This window comes from Haemaphysalis longicornis, unplaced genomic scaffold (assembly GCF_048455015.1).
Source record: "Haemaphysalis longicornis isolate Haplotype H1 unplaced genomic scaffold, Haemaphysalis longicornis Haplotype H1 scaffold_6, whole genome shotgun sequence".
NCBI lineage: Eukaryota > Metazoa > Arthropoda > Arachnida > Ixodida > Ixodidae > Haemaphysalis > Haemaphysalis longicornis.
Genome location: NW_027526407.1, coordinates 52,177,187 through 52,190,487, shown reverse-complemented (window position 1 = coordinate 52,190,487; position 13,301 = coordinate 52,177,187). Strand labels below are relative to the sequence as shown.

Here is a 13,301-nt window from a genome sequence, read left to right as displayed (position 1 = left end):
CACGTGCTACCCAGCAAAACTGAAAACTATATTTAGTCCCTATTGTAAGTTTGTTTAGAGCAGGGGTCTCTGCTTTATTGAGCAAAAATTATAAAGAGTCCTGAATTACCTTTTGGCACTTCTTAAAACTTTTGTGCCAAGTGAAGCTGCTTGTTTTGTCTACCCTTGACTAATAAATCTGCATCGGCGACACGTAGTAAAACATTTCCAAGGTCCTTGCAAACGGGGGCGTCCAATGGAAGGTGTTTTTCTTTTGTACACAGGGTGTTACGACGATAAATTGAACACTTTAAATTTTTTTTTCTGAACGAATTACTGCTCGGTGCGCGCTCAAACTTAACACGAAGGTCGCATTTTGTGGTGTATTTTGTTTGACACCGGGAACAACTACAATACTTACCTGTTTTCTCCGAAAATAAATAAAAACGATTTTAGCCTATGGGAAAATGGCGGCCGATTTGGACGTGCGAGCCAGTGCGAGCTGATCTTGGAATGGCGGCACCACCTGGGGTATGCAGGGTGAAATGGACGATGGGGATTCACGCTCTTTCCACTGCAGGAAGGAGCCAGATATGGGGTAGCAGACGATCAGAAAATGTGGAAGCAGATGAGGACAACATTTATTAGCAACGATGAACCAAGGGGATATTTGATTATAATTGGTATCAGCCGTTATGCAAGTATTTGTGATCATCGTAAACTAGGGACGAAAGAGATTTTCTGATCGTCTGCTGCCTCATTTGGCTCCTTCCTAATGCGAATCCCCATTGTCCATTTAGCTCTGCGTACCCCAGGTGGCGCCGTCGTTCCAAGATCAGCTTGCGCTGGCTTAGACGTCCAAATCGGCCGCCATTTTCCCATAGGCAAACATTTTTTTTATTATTATTATTTTCAGGGAAAACAGATGAGTACCGTCATTGTTCCCGGTATCAAACAAAATAGACCACAAAATGCAACCTTCAGTGAAGTTTCAGCGCGAACCAAGAAGCGGTCCATTCAGGAAAAATTTTTAAAGTGTTTCAATTGTCATCATAACACCCTGTACATGACAATAAGTTTGTGCTCGTTCTTTAAAAAAAACGAGAGAAGGAGAGTTTGTTCATGGACAATTATTTCTGTTTTCTTGCAGCTCCGCGTGATCTTCATCTTGCACGTCCTGGCCTTCGTACTGCCGATCTGCTGCTTCAAGGCGGTCCAAACGTTTGCCTGTCGTAAGATCACTCTTTTATTCAAAGCATGCTGAGAGCGGGGGAGGGGGATATTTTTCTTTCACTTACTGGTGAAAAGGCTAGAGTCCTTCCCACTGGAAAGTAACGGCAAATCTAATGTCATTCAAACTGAATGACATTAGCTGTTAATGTCATTCAAGGTGAATGACATTAGCTGTTAATGACATTCGGTTTGGACGTGCGGGTCTACACGGCGAAACAAATGTCATTTGATAGTGGTAGGGGTGACCAGTAGCGAGCTCGCAAAACCACAAAATTATGTTTCAAGTGCATCCAGTATGTTTTTATACAAAAAATTTTTTAAAACATAACAAAGGTTTATTTTTTTTAAATAAAAATGTGAAAAGCACCGGTTTAGGTGCCATCAGTTGACATCACTAGCCGAGACAAGTCCCCAAAAAATCCATATTAGGGTAGCACACGCAGTGGAGAGAAGATTCTATTTTTTGTTAGTGCTTGTTTATTTTTCTTTACTTGAAAAATAGCATAAAGGGGAAAATATAAGTTTGCTAACAGTTTTTAGAAACGGCATTCTTTGGTTTATTGCTGAACTTCCTTGTCCAGTGACGCGCCACTGCTGTCGAGGCTACTCATTTGGCTTCTGAATGAGCTCCCGAATCTCAGTTAGCTGCTAAATGCCGTTCACCTCAAATGTCATTCGGCATTCTCATGTAGCGCCGAATTAATGACATTTAGAGCCGATGAAATGTGCTCTAAATGTCACAAAATCTGCCGTGTGACAGGGGTATTACACTTGCCACCAGTCGGAGAGGTGTTTCCAAGCCTCTTCCTTGCTCAGAGGGCTCGAGTAATCTCAAAGCTGCGCTGAGGAAACCTTTCCATTCTGACAGTGCATATTTCTAGCAGATTTAACTCGTTTGTTGCCAAGTTCTTTTATGGCTGACCCCTACTCCTTTTAGGTCTTTTTCGCGTGTTCAATGCGTGGAAGTTCTAGCGAGTAATGCGCTGTGATTCTGTGTGGGATGTGTGAAGATTTTATTCGAGATGTTCTTATCCTATGAGAAAGTTGTGCAGGTTGCAAACAAATTAACACCAAGCTAATTTAGAAAATATTTAGCTGGTAGTAATTAAAGGGACACTGAAGTGAATTTGTCAAGCTCCCGTTTTTGCTTGCACTGCGTAGACTGGCTCAAATTAGCACACTTTTCATCGTTTATCCGGTTGACAAATCGGTAATTATTTTACAAAGCGCGAAAGAAGAAAAACTACCATGCGCGGTTTGCGGCGGCCGCACCAACTAAGGCTGTGACGTTGAGAGGAGGGGCGCCGTGATTGGACGATGCCCAAGGTTAGCAATCAAACAAGTTTCGGTTTCGGTTTCGGTTCTGTAAAACATAACCAATGGCGTTGTTGGATGGGCATTCTCAATATCTCAGTAATCATCGTACCGCGCTTCTGCCATGTTGGCGGCTGTAAAATGCACAAGATAAGCCTCCCAGGACGGCTTGTAGTCGTAGCATTCACTAGCCGAGACCTACGCAGTGCATGAACGCCCTCCGCGTACCCGCAGACGCCCAAATGTCATGCGCTTTTCCCCCATATTTGGAGCTCTCCTCCCTCATGCCTGTATCGTAAAAAGCGTGTTCGCACCAGGCCAAGGGTCTGTTCATTCTGGCCTGTGCCCACTGCCTGCAAGCAGTCGGTGCTTATGGCAACAGCACGCCAACGAGAACTCGCTAGCGCGCCAGTGCCAGCCTGCGCGCGTTTTGTGAACTAGTTCGTGTAGCCATGAACGTTGCGGCCCAAAAAAGGTGAACTCAATATAGAAAACATCGGCGGAAAACAAAAAAGTTAACTTACAAAAAAAAAAAAAAAAAAAAAGCACGTACCCGCGGGGATTCGAACTCGTGACTTGCAAAACATTTGCGGTGAACTACATGACGCCTCAGCCCACTCGGCCACGAAGCCGGATCCGCAGGGCTTCCTAATATAGGGTATATATTGCACAACCGGTTTACACTTTTATTTAGTTTTGGCATTTCAAGCAGCTTAGGTGACTATTTGTTGTACTGCGCTCGTGCAGTAAGCGTCGTCCGAGTTTCCACAGTAGCTCACGTCTAGCAATTGCATTTCGTAGACGGAAAAGCGTTCGCAGATGCGTAGTCGTGCTGCTGACCGCTGTTCTTGTTCGCCCAGCGCAAAAAAGTGCTTCCCGCGCCCTAGTTTTACGCTGTACGGTAAAAATATCAGTTGATTTTATTTATTTAGTACCTATATTAACTTCGCTGACTCTTCTCCCGCCTTCAAGAGGCCTTATATTTTCCTACTGGCGTACCAGTCAGCGAAGCGTCGCATGTGCGCTTGTGCAGCGCCTGTGTGAAGCGACCTTGACTTGGAGCTAGATACAGTGTACAAACAAACCAAGTAAAGAAAGGCACATTCTTCCATTCACAAACGTGTCCTGGCTTCGTTTCAACTAAGCGAACGAATTGCGACCAAGCAATTTTTTTTAACCTCCTTGATTGCGACGACCCGCCGGCGGCCGGCGGACGAAACGCTGGGCCGACTGACTCTGTCTGAAGGCCGGGGAGCCTTCAGTAGCGCAGCCAGCCAATTGCCAGCACCTCCCCTCCTGACGTCACACGAAAACGCCACAGAAAATGGGCGAGCGTAAAGAGAGGAGGACAGCATTTTCGAATTAGTTTTTCTACTAAATAAAATCGCGTAAACGCGCCTAGAGTGGTCGAAACATGGCCTGGGGACTCCGGACTACAATTTGCGCTAGTAATCCCGCAATGTTTACATATCACTTCAGTGTCCCTTTAAGATGTCCAGGTGTTTAGAAAACGTTTTAGCGTGATATTCCTCTAAACAAGGCACCACAAAAAGTGGCAGCTGGCAGCCACGATGCAGACAGCGAGATTCCCTTCACAGCTTTGCTCGTGTCTGACTTGACATGGCTGCACTGCTGAGTCTTGCAAGGACGCTGTTACTGATGTTTTCCTAAAACCACACGACAAGTATACTTCTGTATTCACGCAAAAACTGAGCTCACATGGACCTAAACACATCTGTAGAAGAATGATCCCCAAGTACAAACAAAACAATTTTTTCACTGTCTTCACAGTCACTTCAAAACAAGCAAGCCATGTCTCTTGTTATGTTAACATAAAACACCGTTGTACACTTGGCCTATCACAGTGGGCAAAATTTGAAGAGGAACGTTGAAGTTTCGGCAAAAGCTTTTGGGATGTCTCAAGGGTCCAAACATACCGTGCAATCCACATTAACTCTTTCGCTACCGCGCCTATCAAAATCGATCAATTTGATCGATACTTTTGGGAGCGCCTTTTCATAGCGTTCCAGGCGTTTCTCGAACAAGTAAAGCTGTTCGGAGTTAGATCAGAAAATGGCCTTTCAAAATCAGTTTTGTTTTAATTTTTGCAATGGAAACATGATTTTTTTTTTACACGCTTTTGAATCACCTGGGTGTGGAAAAAAAAAGGGGCGTGGTTTTCGCGCGTCACTGCTACCAACGAAGAATGCGTGCCACTCGTAATTACTCTGCACCAGCGTTTGTTTTTTGCTATCAGGGCGTGAATGGTGAACCAGCAAACGATTTTCAGTCGTCAGGTTCGCGCTCTGACAGTAATAATCCCAGAAATCGGCTGAAAATGTCAACCAGTGCCTGGTTGCAAAGCTACTTTATGATTTTAGGCAGTTTTATTGCCTTTGCGTACGTTCTTCTAAGTTCTGCGCTAGTTCTACTTACCCCAGGACCATTCACGAACAGTTTACAACAGTTTCGGTTTCGTTTCTGCATCGCGAAATTCATATTTAGCGCTACTACGCAGTTACCCAACTTCAAGGCTACCTGCCATGGCGCCTGGAGCGTCCGCGACTGATCCTCGAACAAAGCACGGCGCTCCTGATTTCGAGGCCTGATAAGGTGTCGGCACCCTTCGCCAGACAGTTTCGGGCCTTTTCCTCCTACCTCCCCCCCCCCCTCAAAGCCTCATCGCATCGCATCGCTCCTGATTTCGCCCCACCCTAACCCGATTTCTGCTATAAGAACTTTAGATGCAAGTCAAACGGTCACACCCAGTCGCCAGATATCTGTTCCGCCGAGGACAGCGCTTCAAACCGGCCTTACACTGCCAGCTGTTCGCCTTCCAGTTTCGTTTCCATGCGAGGGTGTATCCGGGTGTCTAATGTTGCTGCTTAGTTGAACTGTCTATTCGGACGGAGCCGCTGATAAGTTTTTGTACTGTTTCATTTGAAAAGTGTTAGGTGGCGCTGCAATACAGGAGGCTCGTTGTGCTGATCTTTTTCATCGCGCAACTGCTACTTGGCCAAAGGTCGCAGGGCGCAATTCTAGCTCATCGTACCTCATTTTTGCGAGTAAGGCTACAATTGCGAGTAAGAAGATGATAATAAAGCTCAGCTTTATGTTTTGAGAGATAACTGACCGTGAACGACAACAAGAGTCAGCCACGGCGTTCCGTTTTCAACTTCATGCATGTTTTTTTCCGCAGCGCGTGCTTGTCCCAAATATTGTGCTCGCTGTAAATGCAAAGTCAGCCATCGACACGATGTTTTTACGTTATGTGGGGGCAAATTTGTGCCTCTGATAATGACAAACCGCCAGATTTATTCCAGGAAACCACCTAAAATTGCGCATTTTGAATTGGAGGTTGGGCTTCACCGCATGACACGATCATCGTGCATGCTAACATTTTTTTTTATATCTGACAAACTGTTCCGTGCAAGTCGACATTTTTTCTAGGGTGTGTTTTTGAAATGTTTTCCTACAAAATGTATATTTAATTTTTTTCTACTACCGGTGGTTTGATATACACAACTCCTTTTTTATCATTTTTTTCGACAACTTGACAAAAATTTTGGTTTTGATATTTTTTTTACAACTGTGATATATAAAAACCTTTAAAAAACTGGTATTATTGGAAATGCCGTTAAATAATCTGCATTTTGTGCTCCTGCAATTAGTGCCTAACCAATTTTTTAGGAGGAAAAAGATGTTTTCTTGGACCCCTAAAATTAGTCAATTTTCCGGTGGTAGCGAAAGAGTTAAAGGGGCCATGCAGACAAAATACAAGTTTGCTTTATTTGAAAAATTTGGGTTTTATAGTGCTTCCAGTGCTTGTCCGGAAGCGAACAATACTTTATTCACTGAGAAATTAATCAAATTTAAGTTAAAATTTTGATGTCTTCAAGTGAAACCTAGTGTGCCATTGGGCTCGGCAACCAACTGCAGAGCCTTGTTTACCATCAGTCCTCCTAGATGGTGCCACCATAGTGCGTCGGGCCGTTTCTTGCCGTTTCTTTGTTTTTGACCGTACTTGCACCTGGCTTGTTTTTGCTAAGGTAGAAAATAGTCGCCTCATGAAACATGGTGTTTGCTCGACAAATATGGTCATGTATGACACCATCGTTTACATCAATCGGCCAGTGTCGTCTGAGACAACCCCAATGCGCCGCAGTGCTGTGCAGCTAAAACAAGCATAGGGCACACAGCACCAACAGCAGTGCGCATCGGTACTTCTACGTGTACTTCCGTAACTTCCACTGTTTACCCCACCACTTTTACTGCTATAAAAAGAACATGCCCTAAATTTAAGCGCAAACACCTCGTTCGGTGGGCTTATAAGCCGTGGCTAACTTGCATTGGCTTTTGCCGGCCTCAGACAACCGCACAGCTGGGCATATGACATCATAGGTTTTTTGCAGGAAATGAGCTTGGAGGTCGCATGGCCGTTTCCTTTTTTCGTAATCATATAGCTTCTTGGAGCGAAGTGTGCGTTAAACGTGGTGTCGGTATAATTCTAAAGAGGCACTCTTTCGAATGAACGAAACTTGTTTATCTGCATGGCCCCTTTAAAGCTGGCTGATGTCTGCCACAAAAGTTAAAAAGTTTTTTTGGAAGTGGCAGTGAAAGGGTTAAGAGTCCAAAGCTTACTATGAGTTACATTACTACAGTTGACTACAGGCAGTAGTATACTATTGCGTATCTTCAAAAGAAATATGTGAGGCAGCTTTCATTTGGCACAGCATGTGTGAATGATTGTTGTCGTGTGCTTGTCCTGCGCGCTTCTCCCGTTGGCCAATGTTTTGTTGCACTTGTTTTCAAGGCGTTACTACCGTACTGACTGCTCTCACTACTGCTGCGAATCTTTACCAGATACTTCTGCCTCGCTACACTGGCTGGTGTTTTCGAAAATTCACTCGTACAACCAGACACTAATGAATTACTTTGCTGATGTAATGCAACATGTCACTTTAGCAATCAGAGTTACTCGATATAGGAGTTGCGGAACTCCCCATAGGCCCCATGCATCAAAAAGTGGCCCTACGATTGGTCCACTGTTTTGGATCATGTTGTACAGTGGCGCCATCTGTTGGTGACAAAATAAACTATACAACTTGCTTCGCCGCTGGACGACCTGGGTGAAAAATGGTATTTGAGTGCTTACGTAAATTTGTTATGCCAAAGGAGCCCAATGTGTTCAACTATGCAAGTGTTTTATATACATGTGAAGCAAGAGTAGCAAAAAGAAATGCGACCGTGAGGTTATAGTGCCTAGAATATCTAGGCACTATAGTGGGGTCAACCGTCTCTTGCGCACAGTCGTCTGCTGCGCGTCCTCTTCGGTCAAGTCGCCTCTACGGCTTTATGCAAGATGAAAATGATTATTTAGAGCCGCTTGATCGGCTACTGGATTAGTTTTGGCACACAATGTGCTGTAGGCCAAACGATAACTGCAAATTTAGTACTTCAGGTCGGACCTATGTTGTGCCGGAGTGCCCGCACAAGCGCTAATTGGTCGAGGCAGTTGCGCGGACACAGAAACAATCGCAACCTAAAAACCGGAGTTAAGATAGCAATGAATAACTAATGAAAGCACAAAAAAAAGAATTATGCACTTTAATACAAAATTTAACGTTAAATTTTCAGTTTGAATAATTAGCTTGTTTTTTGGATAGTGCGTGCGGCGGCCGCAGTGGCGCTACCGTACGCACGATCCAAAGAAGGGGGGTCCAGGTGCGGGCCGTTTTTTGAGGTGGAGTTTCGAAACTGCCTACATCGTAGAGCTCTGCTTAGCAATAACATCATTCACAGGGGTATCTTGGGTGACAGCCAGTCACGTTACACCACTACCCAGTACTCTACAGAGCCCTGGAGGCTGATAAGTTGACAGTGGAGCAGAATTACATGCCGTTCGATCTCCTATTAGCCATTCCTGAGCAGTTTATTCCAGAATTGATCTCAGAATAGTCGCCGTTGTTTCTAGTGGAAGTAGTGATTTCTGATTGAACTTGTGCGCAATCGTTGTTTGCTGCATATTATGTTGTATGGTCAACCTCCCATGTCGATTGGCATCCGCAGCAACATCGCGGGCAATGCGCGTGAACTGGCAGCGCGAGAGATTTCTAGAACAGTTCGCTCTGGTAATAAACTGGTGACGCGGAGCTCCCGGGTCTGCCTCTTGCTTACGGCGTGCACCTGCGACCGTCCTTAAAACATGGTGTCAGAAGATGAGTGAGAGCATCGCCACAAACCCAGCCTGCAAGGACCACGGTAAACTGGACAACGCCAAGCAAGCCACGACGGACCGCCGCAACACCGCGCCGAGTTAGGCCTTGCGGCTTTTGCCTCCATCAAGAGGAGTGACTGCAAAGCCACGGAAAACAGAGGTCACACCGACCAACAGAAACGCGTTCAGTTGCTTTTCCAAGTATGTCGTCGTTCATTATTCAGCCTCCCGATCCATTTTGCTTTTCTTCACCCAACGAGTGGCCCAAATGGCGGAGAAGGTTTGAACGCTTCTACACGACGTCAGGCCTAAGCGCGAAGCCGGAAGAACACCAAGTAGATGCCTTGCTCTACATCATGGGGGACAAGGCTGAGGACATCTTCAGCACATTTGAGCTCGCCCCAGACGAAGCAAAGAAATTTAGCATCGTGATGAACCGCTTCGAGAAATACTTCATTCCTCGCCGCAACGTGATCTACGAGCGAGCACGCTTCAACACGCGGGTGCAAGAAGAAGGGGAGTCTGCCGAAGACTTTGCGACGGCGCTTCACGCACTGTCCCAGCATTGTGAGTACGGCAGCCTTCAGGAGCAACTGGTCCGTGACCGCTTAGTCGTGGGTATTCGTGACAAGAAGTTGTCTGCCAGACTGCGGCTCGACCCCGACCTAACGCTTCAGAAAGCCCTGGAATCAGCACGCCAGCTCGAAATGGTCAGGCAACAGCAGGCAGAGCTTCACCCCGACCTGCCAACCGTCAACAAGGTGGGCGCTACACGTCGTGCACAGCGGCAAGACACACGCAAACCACCTTCTGACTCGAGTCAAGGCAGACCCACGGCTAACACATCTCAGGTCCCTAGGCCTTGCCGTTGGTGTGGTAGAGGTTCGCACTCCCGATCTACCGGCCCAGCAAAGGACGCAAAATGCAACTCGTGTCACAAAAAGGGACACTTTTCGTCCGTATGCCTCTCCAAAAGGGTGGACATTGTTCAAGGCGCCGATCAGGAATCCGAATGTGCGTTTCTTGGCACCGTGAGTTCACCTGGCATCCACAACTGGGAAGCTACCATCATGGTACAAGGACAACCTTTGAAATTTAAAATAGACACGGGCGCAGATGAAACTGTACTCTCTCCAGAAGCCTTCGAACGACTTCAACATCGCCCCACTTTGGCCAAGTCTCAACGGAAGCTCCACGGGCCAGATGGACGGTCGTTGTCTGTACGGGGAGTTGCACGACTGCAACTAGCGTTCCGAGATCAACAGACTACCGAAGATGTCTACGTTCTCGAGGAAGTGCGCTGCCCTCTCCTCGGCAAGCCAGCAATTGAAAAACTCCAGCTGATCACCTGCCTCAACTATGTCAGCCACACGGTCAACCCTAAAAAGGAGTTTCCGTCACTTTTCACTGGCCTAGGCACTCTACCAGGGAAGTACGTCATTCGCCTTCAAGATGGAGCGACACCGTTTGCACTGTGCTCACCCCGACGCATTCCCATTCCCGTTTACGAGAAGACAAAAAAGGAACTGGAACGAATGGAACAAACAGGCGTCATTTCTCGAGCAGATGAGCCAACACAGTGGTGCGCTCCAATGGTGCCGGTGGTGAAGCCCACAGGAGCCATACGTGTGTGTGTGGACTTCACAGAGCTCAACCGGTTTGTGCTAAGGGAATGGCACCCGATTCCTTCGGTTGAGCACACTTTAGGACTTCTCTCTGGAGCAAGAATTTTTTCAAAACTGGATGCCAATTCAGGTTTCTGGCAGATTAAAGGGACACTGAAGTGATATGTAAACATTGCGCGATTACTAGCGCAAATTGTAGTCCGGAGTCCCCAGGCCATGTTTCGACCACTCTAGGCGCGTTTACGCGATTTTATTTAGTAGAAAAACTAATTCGAAAATGCTGTCCTCCTCTCTTTACGCTCGCCCATTTTCTGTGGCGTTTTCGTGTGACGTCAGGAGGGGATGAGCTGGCAATTGGCTGCGCCACGGCTGCGCTACTGCATGGCTCCCCGGCCGACAGAGTCAGTCGGCCCAGCGTTTCGTCCGCCGGCCGCCGGCGGGTCGTCGCAATCAAGGAGGTTAAAAAAAAATTGCTTTATCGCAATTCGTTCGCTTAGTTGAAACGAAGCCAGGACACGTTTGTGAATGGAAGAATGTGCCTTTCTTTACTTGGTTTGTTTGTACACTGTATCTAGCTCCAAGTCAAGGTCGCTTCACACAAGCGCTGCAAAAGCGCACATGCGACGCTTCGCTGACTGGTACGCCAGTAGGAAAATATAAGGCCTCTTGAAGGCGGGACAAGAGTCAGCGAAGTCAATATAGGTACTAAGGAAATAAAATCAACTGATATTTTTACCGTACAGCGTAAAACTAGGGCGCGGGAAGCACTTTTTTGCGCTGGGCGAACAAGCACAGCGGTCAGCAGCACGACTACGCATCTGCGAACGCTTTTCCGTCTACGAAATGCAATTGCTAGACGTGAGCTACTGTGGAAACTCGGGCGATGCTTACTGCACGATCGCAGTACAACAAATAGTCATCTAAGCTGCTTGAAATGCCAAAACTGAATAAAAGTGTAAACCGGTTGTACAATATATACCCTATATTAGCACGACCTTCGCGTCCCGCTCTGTGGCTCAGTGGTTTCGGGCGCCAGGTATGTCACCGTAAATGTTTTGGAAGTCACGAGTTCGAATCCCCGCGGGTACGTGCTTTTTTTTTTTGTAAGTTAACTTTTTTGTTTTCCGCCGATATTTTCTATATTGAGTTCACCTTTTTTTGGGCCGCAACGTTCATGGCTACACGAACTAGTTCACAAAACGCGCGCAGGCTGGCACTGGCGCGCTAGCGAGTTCTCGTTGGCGTGCTGTTGCCATAAGCACCGACTGCTTGCAGGCAGTGGGCACAGGCCAGAATGAACAGACCCTTGGCCTGGTGCGAACACGCTTTTTACGATACAGGCATGAGGGAGGCAAGCTCCAAATATGGGGGAAAAGCGCATGACATTTGGGCGTCTGCGGGTACGCGGAGGGCGTTCATACACTGCGTAGGTCTCGGCTAGTGAATGCTACGACTACAAGCCGTCCTGGGAGGCTTATCTTGTGCATTTTACAGCCGACAACATGGCAGAAGCGTGGTACAATGATTACTGAGATATTGAGAATGCCCATCCAACAACGCCATTGGTTATGTTTTACAGAACCGAAACCGAAACCGAAACTTGTGTGATTGCTAACCTTGGGCATCGTCCAATCACGGCGCCCCTCCTCCCAACGTCACAGCCTTAGTTGGTGCGGCCGCCGCAAACCGCGCATGGTAGTTTTTCTTCTTTCGCGCTTTGTAAAATAATTACCGATTTGTCAACCGGATAAACGATGAAAATTGTGCTAATTTGAGCCAGTCTACGCAGTGCAAGCAAAAACGGGAGCTTGACAAATTCACTTCAGTGTCCCTTTAAGCTCGCGGAATCAAGCAGGAAGCTAACGACATTTATCACACCATTTGGAAGGTTTCACTTCAATCGCCTCCCATTTGGCATTGCCTCAGCCCCTGAGATATTTCAGAGACAGATGAACACCATCTTGGAAGGAATACCACGGGTCTTTTGTCACATGGATGACATTCTCGTTTGGGGAGCTACCACAGAGGAGCACAACGATACTCTTCGTACAGTTCTACAACGCCTCGCCCACGCGGGAGTCACACTCAATGAGGCCAAGTGCGTGTTCAACGTCCGAGAGCTTATCTACTTGGGACACAAAATCGACCAGGAAGGCATTCGACCGGATGAAGCCAAAATCAAGGCAATCACAGAGATGAAAGCCCCGACGAACAGAACAGAGTTGCAAAGAGTACTAGGTATGGCAACATACCTAGCTCGGTTTGTTCCCAACCTTGCGGAGGTGTTACAACCTCTCACTCTGCTCCTGTCCAAGAAACAAGAGTTTGTCTGGGATTCATATCAACAAACCGCTTTTGACAAGTGGAAGCAGCATCTCACAACAAGCCCAGTCCTCGCTGTCTATGACCCTGCCAAGGAAACAGTCGTAACAGCAGATGCTTCTTCATTTGGAGTTGGAGCCGTTCTTCGCCAACGACAGGCTAAAGGGAACTACGCAGTTATTGCCTACGCTTCTCGCCTTTTGACGGACACAGAAAGACGCTACGCGCAGATCGAGAAAGAAGCTCTAGCGCTCGTCTGGGCTTGTGAGAAGTTCTCAGACTACCTCGTCGGTAAACAGTTCCGTTTGGAAAGCGATCACAAGCCGCTCATTCCAATATTCACCTCCAAAGCATTGGATGGTCTTACGCCAAGGCTGCAGCGTCTGCGAATGCGCATGATGCGCTACTCCTACGACATAACGTACGTGCCAGGGAAAGAACTTCTTGCTGCAGACGCATTGTCTCGTGCACCGCTCACGGCTACAGATCCCTGGGATCTAGCGGAAGAAGTCGAGACCTTCGTACGTTTCGTGACATCGAGCGTGCCCATCAAAGTGCCATGCCTGCAATGGCTTAAGGAGTGTCAACAGGAAGACAGTTTGTGCACACAA

At 47.0% G+C, this 13,301-nt stretch overlaps 1 protein-coding gene across 1 annotated transcript in view; it reads left to right on the top strand.

Annotated features, from left to right (window-relative positions):
• Nucleotides 1-13,301, top strand: part of LOC144142665 (transmembrane protein 62-like) — a 44,161-nt gene that overhangs the window by 17,324 nt on the left and 13,536 nt on the right. Inside the window, exon 11 of the mRNA XM_077674325.1 lies at nt 1,130-1,211. Coding sequence (XP_077530451.1) covers nt 1,130-1,211 — 82 coding nt within the window. The remainder of the gene's footprint in view (nt 1-1,129; nt 1,212-13,301) is intronic.